This window comes from Sinocyclocheilus anshuiensis, unplaced genomic scaffold, assembly GCF_001515605.1.
Source record: "Sinocyclocheilus anshuiensis isolate Anshui unplaced genomic scaffold, SAMN03320099.WGS_v1.1 scaffold190, whole genome shotgun sequence".
NCBI lineage: Eukaryota > Metazoa > Chordata > Actinopteri > Cypriniformes > Cyprinidae > Sinocyclocheilus > Sinocyclocheilus anshuiensis.
The window spans coordinates 1,182,227-1,206,660 of NW_015547663.1; the positions used below are offsets into that span (position 1 = coordinate 1,182,227).

Consider the following 24,434-nt stretch of genomic DNA (forward strand, 5'->3'; position numbering starts at 1 on the left):
ATTTGTTCTTTCAAAACTTTTAAAATATTAATAGCTATTTGCTAGTGATTTAAAGGTGGGGTAAGCGATTTCTGGTAACTAATGTTGACATTTGAAATCACCAAAACAAACACGCCCCTACCCCAAAAGGGTCTCGCCCCTATTTTGATAGCGGTGCAACAAAATACTATAGAACTCATTATAATCAGTGATGCTGTCTACACCATAGATATAGCCTATATACGTATCTATGGTCTACACTGGATGCGGCGCAGCACGACACGACAAATCCCCGACAGAAAACTGCTGCTGCGTTCTATTCATGACGTATTGAGACAAATTTCAAATGATTTTCAATGGTCGCTTTGTCGCGTCCAGTGTACTAGACAGACTTTAGCTGTTGCGGCGCAGACACGGTGTTACTCACCTATCGAGAAGAAACAAAGCAACTTCGGCATCCGATCGCAGGCCTTCCGCTCCTTGAGTTCTCTCCAGCGCTGGAAAGCTGATCCGATATTTACACGGGTCCTACTTCTTGCCTTAAGCCTTCTTTTGTTCCGTAGACGCAGCCCCTTACTGCTGATTGGCTACAAGTTTGTTTTGCTATTCGGCCCGTTTTCTAAAGCGTTTTTGGAAAATCGCTTACCCCACCTTTAATTTAATAATTCCGTTTTTAAATTTTGTTTATTATTTATTAGCATCATGTATGTATTATATTTCATATCGGCCATCTTAGATAAGTAAATAAATAAATAAAGTATCACTAATCATGTTTAAAAGTTCACTGGAGCTTGATGCACATCAAATAAAATGGGCGCCCACCTGCTCCCCTGGTACACCTGAACAAAGACTCTCACTTTAAACAGAAACAGATTAAGACTGCTGAAAGGCAAAGAGGCCTTGGCATTGAGAGATCCTCAAGATCTTGATGGAATTCAGGCTCAATGAGGTGGGGCCAGGCCCCAAGTCACTCCAAAAACATGGAGTAGAGCTCCCAAAATGAGAGTGTCAGTGCAGTGTGTGTAACGGCATCAGAACTCCAGCTCCAGGCTTTAGCGTACGAGTAACTGTCTCTGTGCTTGCTCAGTTGTCTGTAATGGTGCAGGTTCCCATGCATTCAGATGGTAATGCTGGGACAGAATGGAGTTTGTGTCTTCAAGAGAGAGCCTTCCCTGTTGATATAGTGGGACAGAGCGATTCTACTCGGCTTTAGAGGAATGCACCGCCTGTGACCTTTGGTGTGTGTTTGTGTGTGGCAGTGAAGACGAGGAGTTTGGGAGGTAACGGGTGGGTGTCGTCTTAGAGGCCCTGTTCTTTCTTTTAGCGCTGCTGAGTCGCTGACACAACCAAGCCTGAAGAGTCTTTTCTGCATAGATGAATTGAAATGTTCGGTATGAAATGCAAATCAGTGTCAGGTTCATGGATTAGGGTGTTTTTGAGAGGAAGTGTTGTGTGGCTGTGTACATTGCTTTACGCCTCTTGACTTTGTGTGTGATTATCATGTTAAGTTTAATTGTCCATGGTTGTACTAAGGTCTTTTCAGATTCAAGAGTAGTGGTTTATGGAGCATGAACATTGGTAGATTTATGATAATTTTTGATTTGTTCCTGAGCCTTATTTTAACCATAAAATAGTTTATTGAAGCTTCATATACACTCTTAAAAATAAAGGTGCTTCAAAAGGTTCTTCAAGCAATGCCATAGAAGAACCATTTTTGGTTCCACAAAGAACCATTCAGTCAAAGTTCTTTAAAGAACCATCTCTTTCTTACCTTTTTGTAATCTGAAGAACCTTATTTCGCCACGAAGAACGTTTTGTGAAACATAAAGGTTCTTCAGATGTTAAAGGTTCTTTATGGAACCATTTAGACAAAAAGGTTCTTCTATGGCATCGTGAAGCACCTTTACTTTTAAGAGTGTACAGTAATATATACAGTGGTGGACAAATTTATTGGAACACTAGTATTTTCACCAGCAAAATAAATGGGCAAAAGCTGCTTTAAATGCAAAGTATTGTCACACCAAATGTTGATTTAATTTAGTTAATAGAAGTTAATTGAAAAAGAAAAACTACTTATGACATTATTTTTGACAGCATCCTCATTTTACAGCATTTTTACACAAGTGCCTAAAACTTTTAACAGTACTGCAGCTTTGCAGGTAGGTTTCTTGAAGCATCTTGGATACGTTGCCACAGTTCTTCTGGATTTAGTCGGTCTCAGTTTGTTCTGTTTCTTCATGGCATTCCAGACAGACTGGATGATGATGAGATCAGATCTCTGGCTGTTGTCAGAATCCTTGTGCAAACAAAAATCTCACTGGATTATTACAATTAATGGCAAAATGATTGTTTGGAGATGTAAACTGATATTTCCTACTGACCCACTACAGCAAAAGATAGAAATAACTGACTTAAAACCATTTTTTAGCTGCTGAAAATACCAGCGTTCTAATAATTTTGGCCACCACTGTATTACCGTATTGACCCGAATATAAGACAATGTTTTTTTCTTGGAAATACATCTGAAAAAACGCGGTCGTCTTATATTCAGGGTCTAGTCTTTGACATGTCAATAATACACCCACAACAAATCAGGGTCGTCTTATATTCGGGCCAATACGGTATTTGCCATATCAAATAAAATTAGGTAATATTGTGTGTCAAAATAATTTTAAAAGTTATAGCTTTGACAGCTAATAGTTGCTGCTTTCCAATGGAAAATGGAAAAAAATATTGATACAGATGTCAAATGTCATAAAAAATTTGGAAAAATATCAAGATTTTTAACTATATTGCTATTGAATTAAAAGTCTTGTACAAGCATTATATCATCAGTTTATTTGATCAATTTAATGCATTCTTTGCTGAATATAATGATTAATTTCTTGAAAAAAAAAATTCAGTGACGCCAAACTTTTTAACAAGATTTTTATATATTTAAATGAAAGCTTTAAATTAGATTTAAAAATCGAACAAGTTAATAGTCTTGTCACAATTTTGTCACACTGTGCACCATTTTTATATGTGGTTAAAAAGTAATTTAATTTGGAATTTATGTTGGGAAACTAGTTCAAAATTGTTTAGGGTACAGTGTTTTCATTACTTTTTTTGGGCCATCCTTGGGTTTGCTATTGTGGGAACTATGTGAGCAACACATTAGGGCCTTTTGCACCGCTTTAGTTCCAGAACTAAATGTACAGTACTAAAGTACTGGGACGATTTTGCGCGAACTATTTCCCAGTACCATTTAAAGGGTTGCATTCGCACCGACAGTGTGTACTAAGAAGTGACGTAAGCCGGTCGACAGCGACGTCATTTGTGTGCGGCGTTCAACAACAGAAACAAAGAAGAACAACATTAACAACAGGAGGATGGAGGACGCTGTGATCGGAGCTGTTTTTGTTGTGTCTCGCGGGTTTCACAATAATGGACATGGAAAGTCGACGTATACGTAAAGCGATTGAAAGAACGGAAAGGAGGACTAAGAATCTCCAACGACAACTGGCAGTGCTACATTTGCTACAAGTGCCTGCACTTCAGCGTCCGTCCATCTATCGCTGTTCTCCATACTTGCGAAATAAGTTGACACAATGTTTACAGTATGTTTACACGGCGTTTTAAATCATGGCGGGGGAGGGGGTTTTCATACGCGTTTGGCCAATCGATGTCTACTTACGTCACGATTAGTACCAGTTGTGCTGGTTAGACCCTGCTCCGGAGTAGGAGCTAATTTGGTTCTCGAAAAAGGCAGTCCGGTACTAAAATCGCACCCAGTTCCGGCAGTGCGAAAACGCCAAAAAGTGCATAGTTCCACAATTTGTTCTGGTACTATGAAAAGGTTCCCGCGGTGCGAAAGGCCCTATTGGCTGGAGCACGACCCTGGATGCAGACCAAAAATAATGTCACAATCAATTATGTCCACAGAGACAGAAAGAGAAGCCTTTGTGTATGCGTGTGTGCTTAATCGAGATTACCCTCTCTGCCATTCACCAGACCATGGCACACATACAGAAGCCTATGAGCGCAGGAACACACAGTCTTGAAATTAAACAGTTCTAGTGCAGCAAGCTCCAGTTCCGTGCAACACTCAGTCTTTTTTCTGCTCTCTGTTTCGGTTTCTCTCCAACTCCCTGTTTCACACATTTACAGACATTTACACCTTCGCACTTTTAACCTTTCCTCGGAAATCACCAAACACCCACAGACCTGATTCATCTTGAGTTTTGGTTTTATTTATATGAAACCATGAACCACAAACATTAAAGGGGTCTGAGTAAATTTAGTTTAAATCCATATCTTGTCATTTTTCAGTATGACAAAGAATCAACCATATCAAATTAACCAAATTTCAGAAACTTCCCCGGCTCAAATTTTGGGAAAAAAATATTTATGACACTCAAACAGGTATGTCCTATACAATTGTTTTGATAGAGAGAAACAAGGTACATTTCTATTTTAAACATTATTTCTTCTTCAGACATTGTTCCTTAAATTAAATAAGTATCGGCTGTATACAAAGTAAACATTTGGTTTTTAACCACTGGAAAGGGATAATATTCAAGAATCTGAATATGGAGGCCTCCATATCTCTAGGACTGAATGATGTAAGGCCTTAAATTAAGATTCCAAAAGAAAATGTATTAAGAACTAGAATCTAAAATCTTATTGCGATATCTTTAACACTACTTGAGTTATAGGCACGCAAACTCTAGAAAAAGAATATTTATGGAACTCATGACAGATATGTTCAATGCAGTTGTTTTGAGAGAAGGAAACAAGATATATTTCTAGTTTCAACATTATTTGTTCTTCAGACATTCCTCTTTAAAAGAAAAGAAGCATTACATTTTTGCAAAGTGACCCACATTTGGTTTTTGACCATTGAAAATGTGTACTATTTAATGATTTACTCCTGAAATTCCAGTATCCATCGAACCGAATAATATAGGGCCTTAAAATGAAGATGCCTAAAGGAAAGTTTGTGGAGACTCAATATCTAAAAGGGCATTAAGATATCTTTAATGCTTCTTGAGTTACAAGCCATGCCAACTTTGGAGAAAAAACTTGAAAAGTGCTCTTTCCCCATTTTTGAATGGTCACCATTTGCACACATTGCAGCAAAGATGGCTAAAGTCAACATATTTTACTAATAGACCTACCCATCTCTGTGTAAAATTAATATTATGATGCTGCCATCTTTCTGGCATTTAATATTTTTGTCATCACTATACATGTTTATCCTTCTTCAGAAAAAAAAATAGCAAAATTACAAATTTGAACCGGGGACCTCTGGTTGAGTTGACACGGAATGACCCAAGAGTAAAATAAATCTATGCTTTTCACAGTGGATTTCCTTCCCTGATCTTGTGGGGTCATTACCACCATAAATCCCCAATATTCATAATAGTTATGCATGATTGTATTTCGGTGCCTGATTGTTAGATTCAGTTTTGAAAATGGAGTCTTTTATTGAAGCGTTTTCGTTTTAGACTGTCTGAGCTCACAGTTAAGTTTCATGGATGAGCCGAAACTCGAGACCATGTGAATGAATGAATGAATGTATTGTGAGAGAACTTGCTCTTTGAAGATTATGTTGTTCAGAACAATGAATACTCTAGGCCTGTTAACTAGATGTGGGTCACAACAGATTGTGTTATAATGGTAATGTGTGTCTATGTACTGTATGTGAAGTAGAACAATTAGTACATGGATGAATGATGCTGCATAGACCAAACTTTTTTTTCATCTTTCATTAGTATGGGCCACACATGTTAATGGGCTGTGTACAAAGACTTAGAAAATAACTGTAAATTAGAGGGTAGCTATAAATGACCTCCTGTTTTGTTTATTTACTTGTTGCCAACAGGTTTGACCATACAGAAGCCTAAAGCTATAGAGTGGATGCCAAAATTAACATTATTAGTAGTAGTTATTAATTGTTTTTAGTTAGTTATTTAATAATAATTGTTTAAAGGTTATATTGTGCATGATTCATCGCATGATTGCTTTCATTATATCAACATTATATTACTTATTAAGTATTAATACACAGTTTCCCTCTCTCAGAACAGAGGCTCTGAAGATTTCATTTATGAACAGTTTCTGTTTTGCTGTAAGATTTCAGAGATCAAATGTGCAATGGAATTACAAGGCCTTTTGAGTTGCACTCAAATCTCTTATCAGTCTTTACCAAATCAGCAACATTAAAGATGTACTATAGTGTGATGTCAGTGTGAGTCACCACATCAGATGGCTAAGACGTCTTAAGCCAGAAACAAGCTAAATGAATCTCTTGTTCCCGTTTTGACTAACACAAAACTGAAACTCTGAAACTCCCACACACACAGACACGCATCACGATTATATACACTTACATATGCACCAATATCTTTGCGCCTTTCCTTTATTTTGAAACTTGTTGGCGTTTTCTATCGTAGCCTTAATGGTCTTATCCAAATCCCCGCCTCACTTCAGATGCCTCCCCGTGCCTCCTGAGAGGGTCCATGTCTCACTGCGTGCTTTGACAGTCTTTTGTACTTCCATGAAGCAGCATCTCAGGCAGCATTGTGGGAAGGCACCCATGCGTGAGAGCAGATCTTCCTCCCACACTCTCCTGCTCCAGACCCATCTGAGTGCCAGTTCTGACCGAAGAGATCAAAGAGCAGTCAAACTAAACTCCAAACCATGACATCCTCTTGACAGCCAATGGCAACACGCAGGGCAAACTGCCTTCTCTTTCCCATTCTAACTGGCAGCTTAATTCATGTTTCCCATGTTCTTCCTCATGTTTTATAAATGAGCGTAATCCATTTAGACTGGTGTGAAATCTTTTATTATGTCTGTACTGGCAGGATCAAAGTCAAATGGTGGTATCTATCTATCATTCCATCCATCCATCTATTTTTCTGTTGTTCTGTCTGTCGTTCTGTCGCTCTATCTATCTATCTATCTATCTATCTATCTATCTATTGTTCTATCGTTCTATATCTATCGTTCTATCATTCTATCTATCGTTCTGTCGTTCTATCTGTCTGTCTGTGTATTTTGTTTGTTCATTTGTTAGTTTTATTGTTCATTAGTTTGTTCATTCTGTCTGTCGTTTGTTCGTTCATTCTATCTTTCGTTTATTTGGTTGTTTTGTCATATGTTCTGTCAGTTTGTCTGTTTATGTATCATTCTGTCTTTATCTATCTGTCTATCTATCCATCTATCTGTCTGTATCTCTTTTGTTTGTTCATCCATCCATCCATCTGTTGTTTGTTCATTCTTTCTTTCGTTCGTTCTTTTAGTCTGTCAATTTCTCTTGCTCTGTATATTGTTCTTTCTGTCTATATCTTTCATTCCTTGTCTATCTCTCTCGCTATCATTCTATGTATCATTCTATCTGTATATTTTTTGCACTGTCATATCTGTCATTCTGTCCATCATTCTACCTAACTATCTATCATTCTATATATATATCTCTCATTATATCTGTCATTCTGTTGTTTTATCTAGAGGTAAAGGAATGATCTGAAAAGTGCGATGGACACATTTTAAAATGTGTCCATCGGCTTATGAATAATTATTTGCCAGTTTTCGCCCAGTAGTAACTGATTTGCTGAATTTTGTTTGACTGCAGCAGCCGCAAAGTTGATTTATATATCAATAAACAACTTTTTATTTATGCTAATGTTGTTTTTCACACCATGTTTTATCAAAAACAATAGTGATCGTGTCAGGCAAAGTTGTAAGTTGTTTGTGGTTGACAAGCACACTTTTCCATTGTCTCTCATTAGAGATGACCCTGCTTGCGTCCCAGCCTAAGTCTCTAGAATCATCCCCGGCGTCAGCAACCACCACTGAAGACCCCGAACAAAGGATGCTGGAGAAAAGGTCAAAGGTCATCGAGGAGCTTCTGCAGACAGAACATGACTACATCAAGGATCTTCAGATGTGTGTGAAGGAGATCATTCAACCTCTGCAGAAGAAACAGGCAAGAAACCTTCAACAAGCCTGAATTATGTATTTATGTAATGAGAACCATTCAAACCCTCATCTTAAATATCCACATGTGCTATAGGTCCAGAGTATTGATTTTGATGGTCTCTTTGGAAACATCAACTCTGTAATTGACCTTTCCCGTCGACTCTACAAGACCCTCCAGGATACTGACTCAATAGGTTGGAGCAAAAAAATCCCTGAACTCACATTATAGATTTAGATCAGTATCCATATTGCTGTTTTACCATATTCATTTTTATTCATCCAGGGCAAGTTTTCCTGGACTACAAAGGTGAATTGGAGGAGGTTTACAAGATCTATTGCCAAAATCATGACGACGCCATCTCTTTACTGGAGACCTATGAAAAGGATGAGAACATCCAGAAGCACGTATTGGAATGTCTAGAGAAGCTCAGGTAATTTTCACTGCTTTTTTTCATGAATCAGACACCTTCAGCTCATTGCATGGTGTGGTTACCACTACCAACGCATGTCCAGATCCAGTTAAGCATGCCAGTCATGATGTTTAACAGTGTGTAACTGTATGAGAAGAAGTTAAGTGGGACACTAATTGTGCGTTATTTAACGCTACACATGATTTGTCAGTTTTAATGGTATCTGGGATTGTCTGTCATGTGGTGTAGACGGAATTTTATAGTAGTACATCATCAACAGAAACAATGCTACAGGGTGTGCTGGCTTACTCGTGTTAGTCTTAGTGTCTCAAAATCTAGAGGAACCTGTCTATTTTTTTACTTCTAATTTGACTCATCTGATTGGACACAGGATGACTAAAGACATGTGTGGCATTCCAAAACAGGAAACATCGTTGCCCTTCTCATTGTCTGGTTCTGAAGTTTTACTTATGATATTATAATATAACCTGATTAATATGCCAGGTGCCACATGGGATGTTCCCTATTTTATATAAAAGTACACAATTGTTCAAAAGTTTAGGGTCAGTATGATTTTACTTATTTTTTATTTTTTTGCTGTTACAAAAAAAGAAAGAACCGTTTCAAATAAATGCTATTTTTTTAACGTTCTGCTGATCAAAGTATCCTGAAAAATGTATTATGGTGTCCACAAAAATACTAAGCAGCACAACTCTTTTCAACATTAATAATAATAAGAAATATTATTGAGCACCAAATCAGCATATGATAATTATTTCTGAAGGTTCATGTGACACTAAAGACTGGAATAATGGCTGCTGAAAATTCAGCTTTGCCATCACAGGAATAAATTTTTAAAATATAATTAAAACAATTGTTTTAAATTGTAATATTTCACAATATTACTGTTTTACTGTGTTTATGATCAAATAAATACAGCCTTGCTGAGCATAAGAGACTTCTTTTAAAAACATCGAAAAATATTACCGACCCTAAACTTTTCAATGGTAGTCTATTTGCATAACAGTGAAGCTTTATGTCTTTCAGTTTTCAGATCTTTGTTATTGTGGATTAGTAATGCATGGCGGGAGAGGAATGCGCCTCACCTAGTTTCACCACTTTGTTGGTTTCACTGTTTCTGCAAACGTTTCCGGCCTGTTCCTCTAGTGTTATATCTTATTTGAACTTAAACACAGTTTGCCTGTGGCAACCACATTTCTTGACTAGTTTCTTATTGTAAACATTTATACTGCCATCTACGTCTTTTAAGCTAAGTCACTTCCTGTTAGTACAGCGTTTAGTTTGTTCTTGATATTTGCTTTAGTGCTTTACCAGATCAAGCAAAGAATACAAGGAAATATTCAGCAGATTTTCCCAGAAGTTCCAGAAATGTTTTTTAGTAGGGAGTGGGAACATGGAGCTGTTTGTCCTGAGTATTGAGACATTTGCGAAATGAATGTGCACTTTGCCAAGTCTACGGCTTAGTTTTATCCCAAATGACTCTGAATCCAGTCGACAAAATTGCTAACATGTTGATTCTCTGGCAGGATGTTACTGTAACGAAGCTAGCCATGAAAAAGAGGAATAAATCTTCTAAAAACCTCCGTAAGAATAATGTCTGGTGTCTTTTATTACTTTTGAACTGACATTTCATTTTAGCTCTCAGTGGGAGATCAGAGAGGGGCCAGTGGAGGCCCCACAGAGGCTTACTGCTCGCCTAAAGTGGGTCACCCATGGCATGAGTTGCCCCAGCAACAAGCAGCTTATTAATCAAATGCACGAATTGTTTTTCAGTTTCGCGTTTGTCATCTTGCCCTTTTGCCCGCTGCATTCGTGTTCATTGCAGCATAATGGCAAGACATGACTTTTATTTTAAAAATAAGCTGTGTGAAACAAGGGCAATATATGTGATAAGCTCATTAGCTTCTTTCTAATAAGAGACAGAGGTGGTTTAACCCGACACTGTGTGTTTTGTTCCCTTTCTCTCTTCCTCTCCCCTGACAGAGGGATATACCGTGAGTGGTAAGTTTAACACAACTCTACAGCAACTGCATGTGAAGCACCTGACAGCATGCTGAACGTTTATTAACCTGCGTAACCCTTTTCTCCTTGTGTTTGTGTGTGACCAGGGGGCCTTGTTTGCTCTGTGTGCGCTGTGTTTTGTGATCATTTCTTTGTCAATTCTGAGTCATATTCTGACTTAAATTTGCACAAATGAGTAGGGATAGGTTTTGAATCAGATTTCCTGTGATTCGAGTATTCAGTTATAAAACTCATTTTGCTTACTTCTTCTTGCATATAAAAAGAAAATCCCTTTGTTAATGCTGTAAATTGTGCAGGGAAGTGTTTCAGACTGATTGTTGTTTTGAACTATTTCACAAGTAATTTGATCATTTAATAATTAATAATAATTTATGCATTTAGCAGACGCTTTTATCCAAAGTGACTTACAGTGCATTCAGGCGATACATTTTTTACCAGTATGTGTGTTCCCTGAGAATCGAACTCATGGCCTTTTGCGCTGCTAACACAATGCTCTACCACTGAGTCTGAAACCTTGTATTATGAGCACTCGTGTTTATGATATATCCTTTGTTGTGTTATTAATTTTTAAGTCACTGGATAAAAGCATCTGCTAAATTAATAAATGTAAATTTAAATTTTTTTCTGTAAATTTAACTACATTGGTAGTAGTGTATGTTTTTCATTCACTCAAAAGAACCGGTTCATAAGAGTCTTTTATTTGTGATTCAGATTATGCTGGTCGGTTGCAAGTATTAAAAAACGAATCATTCAAATGAAGGTCACAATTAAGAGATTTTTTTTTTACCCAGCCCTACAAGATTGCAAGTTGTGCAAAGCAATTTTTAGAGTCAGAATATGACCCCAGTGGGAAAATTGGCTCATTTTTTAAACTGTTTTTGTATTTTTTGTTCTGGCAACTGATTTAATGCTTTGTGGTGGCATGTGAAACAGTTATTAACACACTCTCTGAGCTCATGATGTGGTACTTGAAGCAATTAAACCAACAAAACAGCAGTGTTATTTGTCCAAGGGCAAAAAAATGTAATTTAAACATACTCTAATTGCTACATGATGTTCAATCCAGATTCATTCATTTTGAAATATCCTGTTCTGCAACATCCAAATCGTGCTTTAGCTCTGGATTTGGATCTCCTCTGTTTTCATCCCATCAGTCAGAAAGTGTGCACTCTTTTGTTAGAATGTCTTAGTAGCCTACTGTGTCTACTGTAACCCTTTTTAAAGTGGTTGACAGTGAGCCAGTGGATAACTGATGGATGAAAACAATGTGTGTGTTCAGTGACCCCAGTCTGCTGTCAGAGGAGGGTGAAGAATGTTACGTTGATGAGCATCTAAATCTCTTTTTTACTTTATCTCCCTCTCTCACCCTTTTGTTCTGTCACAGGGGAAAGACAAATTACATTAATCTGGGTTCCTTCTTGATAAAGCCGGTGCAGAGAGTGATGCGTTACCCCTTGCTCCTGATGGAGCTGCTTAACACTACTACTGAGTCACACCACGACAGGAAGCTGCTCGCCGAGGCAGTGATGTCCATTAAAGAGATCAACGTCAATATCAACGAATACAAAAGGAGAAAGGATCTTGGTATGTGACTGTGTTTATCATCTATCTGTCTGTCTGTCTGTCTATCGTTCTGTCTATCTGTCTGTGGGTGGGATGTCTGCTGTCCATAACTCAACAGCACCATCTGTTGTCTACAGTGGTGAAGTACCGCAAAGGCGATGAAGACAGACTCATTGACAAGATCTCAAAGCTGAGTATGCACTCCATCATCAAGAAGTCTAACAGAGTGAGCAGCCATTTAAAGCACCTGACTGGGATCTCACCTCAGGTACATTGGCACTGCTGTTAATGACACCATCATTTCTGGACTTTGGAGATTCAGTTGAGAATAGGTGTTAACCAAACTGCTCTTCGTTCCTTCTTAGATCAAAGATGAAGCTTTTGATGAAGCAGAGAAAAGATTCAGACTCCAGGAGCGACTCATCAAATCCTTCATCAGGGACATCTCCCTCTATCTGCAGCATATAAGAGTATTGAAATTATCTCTGAACACGTTCTTTATTCATCTTCCCATATTTCGATTCAGTATATGAAGTAATTTTGCCTGACCCCTTTTTAAATCCAATAGGAGTCAGCCTCAGTAAAAGTTCTGTCCGCCATCAGTTTCTGTGACATCTACACAGAACGGCAACAGCATATGGACCCTGAACGTTTTCAAAGAGCGCATCGATGCATCAGCGACAATCAGTTCACAGAGTTTGTGAGTACCAAAATAACCTCACATTACCTTTCATAGTAAAAAACGTATTAAAGGGATAGTTCACCCAAAAATGAAAATTCTGTTATTAATTACTCACAGTCAAGTCGTTCCAAACCCATAAGACCTTCGTTCATCTTGGGAACACAAATTAAGATATTTTTGATGAATTCCGAGAGATTTCTGAACCTGTATAGACAGTAGGGCTGGGCGGTATATCGAGTTTGTAAGATATATCGATATTTTCTTTATAAGCGATTCGATATGAGGCAATACCGTTTATATCGATATACAATAGTTTGATACGAGCGCATCTGAAAATATAGCGGAGGACACAGACTGAGCTGCTGTGGAGAAAGTGCATAATCCAATTTGTTCTAAACATGTGACAAGCTTCATATTAAGGCCTTTAAAAACTGGTAAGACATAGTTTATAGTTTCGTTTCGGCTCGGCCCGTCATATGCTCTGACAGAAAGGCTGCATGTGCCGCTGACAGAGACACTAGGCTACTCGCGCTGTTTAATGTGTTTGAGATGTGCTTTCTACCTGAATGCATAACTTACATTTCACAGGTATATTCTCCATTTGTAAATGTTAGAAAGCCATGGAAATATTTCCATTTTTCTGTCAGAAGTGCACGAGCCTTCTGGGATACTCCGCTAAACTTCACTTCAGTGATTGAGTGCCGCCGCGCGCATGCGCGCCAAACTGACAGAGCTCAATTAAATAGGAGCGCAATAATTCTGACTAAAATATAGTGGATAACTGATGGATGAAAACAATGTGTGTGTTCAGTGACCCCAGTCTGCTGTCAGAGGAGGGTGAAGAATGTTACGTTGATGAGCATCTAAATCTCTTTTTTACTTTATCTCCCTCTCTCACCCTTTTGTTCTGTCACAGGGGAAAGACAAATTACATTAATCTGGGTTCCTTCTTGATAAAGCCGGTGCAGAGAGTGATGCGTTACCCCTTGCTCCTGATGGAGCTGCTTAACACTACTACTGAGTCACACCACGACAGGAAGCTGCTCGCCGAGGCAGTGATGTCCATTAAAGAGATCAACGTCAATATCAACGAATACAAAAGGAGAAAGGATCTTGGTATGTGACTGTGTTTATCATCTATCTGTCTGTCTGTCTGTCTATCGTTCTGTCTATCTGTCTGTGGGTGGGATGTCTGCTGTCCATAACTCAACAGCACCATCTGTTGTCTACAGTGGTGAAGTACCGCAAAGGCGATGAAGACAGACTCATTGACAAGATCTCAAAGCTGAGTATGCACTCCATCATCAAGAAGTCTAACAGAGTGAGCAGCCATTTAAAGCACCTGACTGGGATCTCACCTCAGGTACATTGGCACTGCTGTTAATGACACCATCATTTCTGGACTTTGGAGATTCAGTTGAGAATAGGTGTTAACCAAACTGCTCTTCGTTCCTTCTTAGATCAAAGATGAAGCTTTTGATGAAGCAGAGAAAAGATTCAGACTCCAGGAGCGACTCATCAAATCCTTCATCAGGGACATCTCCCTCTATCTGCAGCATATAAGAGTATTGAAATTATCTCTGAACACGTTCTTTATTCATCTTCCCATATTTCGATTCAGTATATGAAGTAATTTTGCCTGACCCCTTTTTAAATCCAATAGGAGTCAGCCTCAGTAAAAGTTCTGTCCGCCATCAGTTTCTGTGACATCTACACAGAACGGCAACAGCATATGGACCCTGAACGTTTTCAAAGAGCGCATCGATGCATCAGCGACAATCAGTTCACAGAGTTTGTGAGTACCAAAATAACCTCACATTACCTTTCATAGTAAAAAACGTATTAAAGGGATAGTTCACCCAAAAATGAAAATTCTGTTATTAATTACTCACAGTCAAGTCGTTCCAAACCCATAAGACCTTCGTTCATCTTGGGAACACAAATTAAGATATTTTTGATGAATTCCGAGAGATTTCTGAACCTGTATAGACAGTAGGGCTGGGCGGTATATCGAGTTTGTAAGATATATCGATATTTTCTTTATAAGCGATTCGATATGAGGCAATACCGTTTATATCGATATGCTCTGACAGAAAGGCTGCATGTGCCGCTGACAGAGACACTAGGCTACTCGCGCTGTTTAATGTGTTTGAGATGTGCTTTCTACCTGAATGCATAACTTACATTTCACAGGTATATTCTCCATTTGTAAATGTTAGAAAGCCATGGAAATATTTCCATTTTTCTGTCAGAAGTGCATGAGCCTTCTGCTTTGGGATTCTCCGCTAAACTTCACAGATTTCAGTGAACGAGCACCGCCGCACGCTTTCGCACCAAACAGACAGAGCTAAATTAAATAGGAGCGCAATAATTCTGACTAAAATATAAATTTTGCTGAAATATTTGTAGATGGACAATAAATGTGACGTGTAGAATTTTAAACCTACAAGTAAGTCTATATTTATGATAGCACTGACTGTAAAGTGACTGTCATGGGCTAATCAAAACAGCCTAACACAACTCTGTGCTTTTGTTCTCATTTATTTTCATTTTTAGTTTAGTGAATTTAACTTCCGCTTTAAAAGCCTTATTTTTGTTTTTAGATTGCAATGTTACAATGTTAGAATGAAATGTGATTTTAACCCTTTTTTGCTCATAATAATATGTGTATATAAAGGCTTACATGATCACATTCACTTTATGTTAAAACTTTGTTTTCATAGCCTTTAATATGTATTGTTTTGTTGGACAACATTGGGAGGTAAGTGAAATATATATATTAAATACAGATTTTTTAAATCCAAATACAAAAACGAAAATACCGAGATATATACCGTATATCGCAAATCGGCCCAAAAATACCGAGATATGAATTTTTGCCCATATCGCCCAGCCCTAATAGACAGCAATGCAACTAACACGTTCAAGGCCCAGAAAGGTAGTAAGGACGTCGTTAAAATAGTCCATGTGACATCAGTGGATCAACCGCGTGTCGAAGGCTGACACAGAAGAGAAGAAATTGTTGAATTAAGTCATTATTTTTGTTTTTTGCACACAAAAGGTATTCTCGCAGCTTCATTGAATTACGGTTGATCCACTGATGTCACATGGACTATTTTAATGATATCTTTACTACCTTTCTGGGCCTTGAACATGGTAGTTCAGTTGCTGTCTATGCAGGTTCAGAAAGCTCTCGGATTTCATCAAAAATATCTTCGTTTGTGTTCCGAAGAAAATGAACAAAGTTCTTACGGGTTTAAAACGACATGAGGGGGAGTAATTAATGAAAGAATTTTCATTTTTGGGTGAACTATCAATTTAAGCAGCAATCAGTCATTTTTCGTGGTCACTAGTAACATTGGTTAATTGTGTTTTCAAACACATTTCTAAGCGAATAGACTTACATTGGGTATATGACAAAATGGGCCAAATAGAGAGACAGATATCACTGAGAAATGCTCTATTGACTTGGGGCAGTAAGCAACCATACATACATACATTTTGTTTTGTTTTTCTAGTAGTTATTTCACTTATTGTATTTTTTCACCATTCAGTATTAATTTGAATTAAGCACATGATACTGGCATGAAATATGTCTCAAATCTTTCTAAATGCATGTCTGCATGTCTCTCTTCGAGCAGAAGGAGAGGACAGAAGCCCTAGTCATCACTCCCCTCACCCAGCTGCTCAATATGTTCGCCGGTCCCCACAAACTAATCCAGAAACGTAGAGACAAGCTGCTGGACTACGACAACTGTAAGGAGCGTGCAGAGAGGCTGAAGGACAAGCGTGTGCAGGAGGAGCTGCAGACGGCGAGAAATAACTATGAAGCTCTGAACGCCCAGCTGCTGGATGAGCTGCCCAAGTTCCACCGCGCAGCCGAAGATCTGTTCACCAGCTGCATGAGGGGCTTCACCCAGGCCCAAAGAGATTTCATTGCACTCACGCTGGGAGAGCTCACTCCACTGCTGCAGGTGAGGACATAGCTTTATCATGCTCTGTAACATCCCTGTGAGGTCTTCGGCCTTCTTAATTCTTTTAAACTTAATGTTATGTGTTTACATCTGTCTAGCTGTCTGGTTTGGGTGGTACGGAAGGAAATCTGGTGTCCTTGTTCCAAGAGGAGCACACTCGCGTGTTGGATTTACTTCAGAGCTTCAGTTTCTTTCCTGATAATCTTCCTACAACAACTGTACGCAAGCCTTTTGACAGGAAGACTCTGGAGAAACAGAACTCAAAGAAACAACAAGGCCCTGTGAGTTTTCCTAATGCAGCCTGATCCGAAACAGACAGGTCATCTTAACAGTGTTATCTAAAACGGTAAAAAATCATTTTCATTAACTGAAGTAAAGCTAAACTAAAAGTATTAGATTAAAACTGGAACGAAGATTAGAAATATTGCCTTGGCAACTAACTGAAATAAAATAAGTTTAAGCTGAAGTACTAAAACTGAAATAAAAAATAAATTATAAAAATAAAGCTAAATAAAATATTTTAAAAACGACAATTAATTTAAATAAAGCTCAAATAAAATATAAATATTGGAAGAAAAACCTAAGCTTAAAAAAACGTAAACATTAATTAGAAATATTGCCTTGGCAACTAATTGAAATAAAATACGTTTAAGCTGAAGTACTAAAATGACGATAAATATTAGATGAAAAACATAAGCTTAAAAAATGTAAGCGAAAATTTGAAATATTGCCTTGGCAGCTAATTGAAATGACATAAGTTTAGGTTAAAGTACTAAATTACTAAAACTGAAATAAAAATCAATTAAACTTAAATAGAAATATAAAAAAAAACACTAACAAAAATGACAAAAGCACATGAAAATATTTAAACAAAAACAAGTTAAAATGAAAACTGAAAATATAAAAATAAAAGGTAATTCAAAATATTAATAAACTCTAATAGTATATAAATAATACGGTTTCTTTGCAATAACGGTAATTAGTTTTAAATCTCCTTAATCTTAAACAAGCAAGATTAAAAACAGCTTAAACCAAGGTGGATAGCTGATCAGGCCAGTTTTTAAGCAGTTTTGGACTAGGCATGTTCATTTTAACCGGTTAACCGTTAACCGACCGTAAGAATTTTGACCGATTAATACAATCAGTTAAACAGTTTAAAAAGTAATTTATTTAGAAATTTTTTTTTCAGTCATTTATAAAAAATATTTAAAAAGGTTTGCTGCATGGTTAAAATACGCTACGCGTATAAAAATAAAGTTTTTTAGAGAAAAAAAAAAACATAAGTTGCGTATAAGTCGCATTTTATTATTTCATTCAGAAATTGGCCTAATGCCGACTCGAAATGTTTACAAACATTATAATAAACACTGTAAACATAGCTAGCCTATTTTAGTTCCCCTCACTCCACAACAAATCCTTTCAATTAACAGTAATTAGAAAAGAACAAGAATTACAAATATAAGAAGCTATAGCAATATAAACAACAAGCCAAAATAAATTAATTTAGGCTAAAACGAAACTGAAACCAGCGAAACCAGCGTTGGGCAAAATCAAATGTTTCCATATTTGCGATGTATTTGAATGGCAAATTATTATTTATTATGTAGCCTAGGCTTCACTCGCGTTCCAATGTCCACGTAAAACTAAATGTTTTGCATAACATCACGGCGGTACAGTGATAACACTTAACGGCACAGATTTTACTACATATTTAAACTGAGCAGTGTGTTTTTTTCCATATGTTTGACTGACTGTATTTTATTATGATAATGAACAGGATGTATTGTCAAGGTAGCAATGCTCAACTGTGTGCGCGCCGGTGCAATCACTTGAATTTTTCCCTTCTAACAGTGGAAGCAACCACTCCTTTTAGTCCTAAAGATAATCGGAATTGTAAAAGGTACATTCACAATAAAAACAAATCTTTGTGCTTTTGTAAAATAACTTAAGCCTAAAGAAAAATAGGATGCCGCTTTCTGCCGTCTGGTTTCCTTTTGAACAAAATGAACCGAAACTCTGCATACTACACTACTTTTTGCACAGTTTTTCTTTCATTTTCTTAATTTATTATTTAAGTAAAAATATATTTCTCGTATAGGCCTATATATTCGTTCTAGTCATTATTATTCTAGTCAGTCAGAACTCCAGACTATCAAGTCATTGTAGGCTGGTTTAAACTGATGTTTTTCAGCAGCACAGTCAACCATGGTGATAAAAGACAGATTTCTGTCCATTATTCATTTTCCTCTTTTTCTGTTCCTCATTTCTGTCTGATTTTGCAGCCAAACTATGTGCTACAGACGGATGAGCACCGAGCAGGGCTTCTGGCAAGATATGGCCCAGAGAAACTCTACCAAGCTGAAAGAAATTTTAACGCAGCACAGGACTTGGACGTGTCCGTACTGGAGGGAGACATAGTGGGTGTCATCAAGCAGCAAGATCCCATGGGCAGCCAGAACCGCTGGCTAATAGACAATGGAGGTTTGAATCGCATTATCTGTGTGTGATACATGTGTCAGCATTTCCTAAAATACATTTGGCTCAAACACACTCTTTTTTTTGTTTGTTTTCCCTCTAGCTACAAAGGGCTTTGTGTATAGCTCCTTCTTAAAGCCCTACAATCCACGCAGGAGTCAGTCGGATGTTTCCATTGAGAGCCAATCATCAAATGAGTCAGGCTACGGTGGCTCCTCTCCCATGTTCTCACGGCAGAATAGTAACAGCACTCTGACTTTCAACCAGGAGACATCGACTGTCAGCTTCACAACGGCGATGCCTCCACACACTCGCACAAATCAAGAGACCACGCAAAGAAAAAACAGAGAGGCTTCTTCAACCAACAGTCAGAGGGATTCCCTCGACCCCACTTTCAGAAGCTCTCCCAGTAATAAAGAACTGCCTGAGACAGCCTGTCGAAATAACAGGGAACACTCAGAGCCCTCCTACCAAAATTCCACCGATCACAGAGACTCTTTAGACCCTGATAAAAACACTCCTACCAATCACAGAGACCCTTCAGACTTCTCTGAGACAGATTCTTGTCCCTCCAGTAAGAACTCCAGGTATGAACCATCTTTGAGGTACCACGACTCGCGTGATGGTAACAGCTCACAGCAGAGACAAAATGGAGACCATTCGATACAGCAGAGAAGGCCACAGTACAGTCCTGAGGAGTATATAGATCCAGAGCCTGAACCTGAACCTGAGATAGATGGACACCAGGTATGTGGTGAACTAAATCACTCCAGAATTCAGTGATTGCATACTTCAATCACAACTAGGGGTGTGCGATATTGACAAAAAATTATATCTCGATATTTTCTGGGATTTTATCGATGATGATAATTAGACGATATTTTGCTGAGTGTGTTATTGTGCTGGTACCTTAAGGACTGCCGAAGACAGCTGACTCCTAATGTTTTTAATATTCTTCATATTCTGTGTGGTGGTCAGTTCATACTGATAGAAATTAATCTTTTCCAATAAGTTTAAACTGATTTTTGCATTTTATTGCATTTAATTTTTACCTTTATAAAGCCATTTTTTCTAAAAGTGTCCATTATATTTTGAGTCAAATTCTTACATTTAATCAGGGAATTAGAATAATAAGACATTTGGGCTGTTACCAAGCAAATGAAATCAACACAGAAGCTGCATCTGAAGTGGCATTTAGATGCATTTACACACATGTATTTTGTTTAATGCAAAACATGAATGCATTTAACCTGCAATTACAAATGCATAAATAATGTTTTGATATATTAAACATAAAACGTTGAATACTGATATTTGAAATGATTTAAAACATGAAAAAAATCAAAAAGAAAAGAAAGAAAAAGCCGAAATTTGAAATTAAAACCGCCAGCAGGTGGCAGCAAATCCCTCTTAATAAGGGAGTCATTGCAATTGAACCGAATCATTTAAACGGTTGATTTATTCAAGAACGAAACACCGTCATGTTGCTCAGAGACACAAAACAGCGCTGTGGCTGTATTCGGGATGATTTTTGTTGGCGAAATAGAGCAAAAACAAGCAACATGGTGTCTAAAACGTAAGTCTTATTGTTTATTGAATTCAATATCACATTTGTAATCATGGTAATTTTTGGAGAAAAACGGCACTCTTCGTGTGAAATTGAATAACTATATGAAGTTTCTAAAGAATTTTCTGCCATGTCTTGAATTTGTGATCATTCTAAATGCATTTTAATAGACTGAATCATGCAGTGAAAGAAAACACACTAAATGCGCACACGCGCTAGTCTAGACTTCACGTAATGTATGCGTGCGCTCTGTGGATGTTTTGAATGGTTTTTGCAAAATACTCGATAATGTCAAATCGCACATCGTTAAAACAACAATTACGATATTATCGCAGACGATATATATCGCACACCCCTAATCACAACCCATTTTACTTTCCAAATGTGACCAATTTTATAGTGAAACAAATGAGAATATGACATGTTAATTAACAATTTTGTATACACATTGCATAAATAAAAAAAATTTAAATAATTAAAATGCAATTACAAAATGAAATATAATTTGTAATAAATATAATGTATAATAAAACAAATAAACTGTATCACTCAATATCTTTGATTTACTCATTAATAGGTTCGGTTTTGTCTTGTCGTGTTGAAAATCTTCTCCTTATTAGTTATTATTAGTTAGAAGTTATTACACCATTTGATCTTTAAAAAATTGTGTACAAATTAATAATATAACTGTATAGTAATTTGGAAATTAAATAATTTTAAATAATGATTTTGAATAATTTTATATAATTTTAAAAATAAATATGATTTGTAATAAATATAATTTATATGTAACAAAATAATTAAACCACATTATAATATTAATATATAATAAAATAACTGAACCGGTTTTACTTCTCGTCAATGATTATTCATATGAATTTTTTTCTACTTTATATTTTCTTTCAGATATATTACGCTCTCTACTCCTTCAGTGCACGGTGTGCAAATGAGCTCAGCATTTCAGCCAATCAGCGAGTCCGAATCCTTGAGTTCCAGGACATGAATGGCAACCAGGAGTGGTGGCTGGGGGAGGCAGGAGGAAGGAGGGGTTACGTCCCATCCAACTACATCCGCAAATCTGAGTACACATGAGCTGCACATTTGAGCAAGAACAATCCCCTACTACCCCAGACCACTACAGGCAAACTAATTACAGGGAGAACACTACAAAAGGACGTTATTGTGCCTTAACTATAGAGGAGATGCACTGATGTGGTGAAATGGTCATTGCTACTGATGGAAAAAAATAATACCCTCCGTATTGACTACAGTCAATGAATGTAACTCCTGACTCCTAGTGGTCATAGAGGATGGTGCAGGTGGAATTTGAAATAATCAACTAGTTTGGACTGCGAGGCGGTTTGGTTTTGGATTCAATTATCTGACATGTTCTGCTGTTCTTGGATACTCCGTTTATAGTGTTAGCGCTTAATTGCTCCGTCGAGAGCATAGATCTCTTTTGATGTGTAGGAGTGCATGTGCGATTCACACTAATGGGATTGGTATTCCAGGACTAGCATGATAGTGATGCCCATAAATAAGAGTGCAAGAGAGTGAATGAGTTTTTGTTTGTGTGCCAGTGAGTGTGTAGAGTGTTTTGAGATGTTGCCTCCCTTTATCTGACAATCATAGGACACCTAGAGAGAGAAAATAAAAGATTCCGCTGGGTTTCAGTGAATGCGAACAAAATATATATGAAGTGTTTGGATTTATTCCCCATTATGTTTCTCAGATGATAACATAATTACCACTGGTGACCATATCATATTCCTGAAAATATGAATGAAATGCAAGAGACACTTTTTTAAGGTACAGTGTTTTTTACGTTTTTACTTTTTGATAGCATTAAGTTTGCCACTTGTACTTGAATGCATTTACAAGTTAATACTGACATGTTTTGAGCAGTTGTGAGTTCAAGGCACCTGTGAGATCATTTGATGTGATGCACCAACATGAACTCTGAATATTTATCTCTCATGCTGTATATACTGAGAATGAACTTCTGCACTCCAGTGTCAACTGATCCATTTCTCCTCTTTTAAATTAAAAAAAAAAAAGAAATGTTGAAATCTGTTTGAGTGTTACATCCAATAATTCTATAGGGTATGGCTGCACCAATTTGGAATTGTTTGGCAATACTGATTTTAACACAATGTCGACTTATTTCAAATTGAGTTGTTTTGCTTTTGAATTATGCTTTTGAGAATACAGATCAGTTACACCCATATAAAAGTACAAAATATGTTTTTATTGTTGTATTAACATTCATTTCCTTTCAACAGTATTGGATTGAAACCCTTTGAAAGAAAATTAAATATATGAAAAATGAAAGAAAAATAAATACATAACTAAAACCTTAATATTAAACATTACATAAATATAAATATATATATATAAAATGTTGAAGCATCCAATGTACTTTACAATTTTTCAGAATTAATTTGGGTATTTTTTCAGTTTACGCACAAAAATAAAAGCTAATTATAGATTGTATATTTTGATAATACAATAAATGTAAAAAAAAAAAAAATTAACTGTAGTCAGTTGTCTAAAACAGTATAAAACATTTTGCGTCAGTCTTATCAAGAGTAAACTCTGCTGGGTACCTGATGAATTTAAATCAATCTGTAATTCACAGGGTATTTGGGATGTGCTCATTTTCATAAACGCTTTGCTAAATAGTAGAAAGACAAAGAAGTCATCAATACACTGTGCATCTATGTGCAAATACAGCATCTAACTATCGTTGCAGGATGTTTTCTTTTTTTTAGAACCAAAGATTACAGAATTCACATCATAAAGCCACGTGTAAGAATTAAATGTTAAATAATTACTATTAATGATCATTTATTGAATTGTTGCACTGATAATAATAATTATTGGCTAAACAAGTCATGAACAGTGAATTTCCTTCTTACAGCATTTTCAATTTGTTCCACAGCATACTCAAAAAATAAAAACCAGCAGATAAAATGTGGGGGGACATCAGGGACTTGTCATACTACTTTAAATAATATTCAGGTAAATGAACACACCTGTTAAATTATGGGGTTTATTGATAGATAGATAGATAGATAGATAGATAGATAGATAGATAGATAGATAGATTTTAATGCATATCTGTAGTGTGGCTTACTGGCCAAAACACATAAAATCAATGCTGTTAGGTAATGATTGCTAGATAGTAAGCAGAGAAAAGGGTCCAGGGGTTATCCACATACAGGTCAACATATCTACTGCCAACACTATAGACATCACTTTTGTGGTGTTGGATTGTGCATTTTATATTCCTGAAATCATGTTTCCAGTGACTCTGCTTCTGATGGGCCTTTCTGGCCTCACTTTGACAGTCCAAGCAGTATGTAACCATGTAAAATTTGTTGTTAATAGTTCTGTTCAACTTATATGTTTAATTGGCCGATATTACACTATCAGATTGAAACCGTGTCAACTGTTCCAGGGTTTATTGGATGACATTTTCAAGTTAGTTGATGGTGAGAATCTTATATTATCTAGTTTCCATTATGTTTACAAGATTGTTGCATGCTCACATTATTATTTCTCTCTTGCCCCCTCGACAGAAATATAAGACTATGCTGTTAATGACACCACAAAGGAAATACCTTCAGCTGAAATTAATGAAACTATTGATTGGATTTTTTCCTTTTTTGATGAACCAGGCAAGAAGTGCAAGTGTATTATAGGCATTCAGTTTGGTGCTCATAAACATATGTACGCTGATCATGTTTAATACTTCTGTAGAAGTGTGTGAT

The 24,434-nt window shown here is 36.9% G+C and overlaps 1 protein-coding gene across 1 annotated transcript in view; it reads left to right on the plus strand.

The window, feature by feature from the left end:
* Positions 1-22,295, plus strand: part of LOC107702462 (dynamin-binding protein-like) — a 60,297-nt gene extending 38,002 nt beyond the window's left edge. The window contains exons 5-17 of the mRNA XM_016504795.1: positions 7,758-7,954; positions 8,042-8,141; positions 8,231-8,378; positions 10,362-10,379; positions 11,785-11,984; positions 12,101-12,231; positions 12,329-12,433; positions 12,532-12,663; positions 16,287-16,619; positions 16,718-16,900; positions 18,902-19,100; positions 19,198-19,841; positions 21,568-22,295. Coding sequence (XP_016360281.1) covers positions 7,758-7,954; positions 8,042-8,141; positions 8,231-8,378; positions 10,362-10,379; positions 11,785-11,984; positions 12,101-12,231; positions 12,329-12,433; positions 12,532-12,663; positions 16,287-16,619; positions 16,718-16,900; positions 18,902-19,100; positions 19,198-19,841; positions 21,568-21,753 — 2,576 coding nt within the window. The 3' untranslated portion in view covers positions 21,754-22,295. The remainder of the gene's footprint in view (positions 1-7,757; positions 7,955-8,041; positions 8,142-8,230; positions 8,379-10,361; positions 10,380-11,784; positions 11,985-12,100; positions 12,232-12,328; positions 12,434-12,531; positions 12,664-16,286; positions 16,620-16,717; positions 16,901-18,901; positions 19,101-19,197; positions 19,842-21,567) is intronic.
* The last annotated feature ends 2,139 nt before the right edge of the window (positions 22,296-24,434 follow it).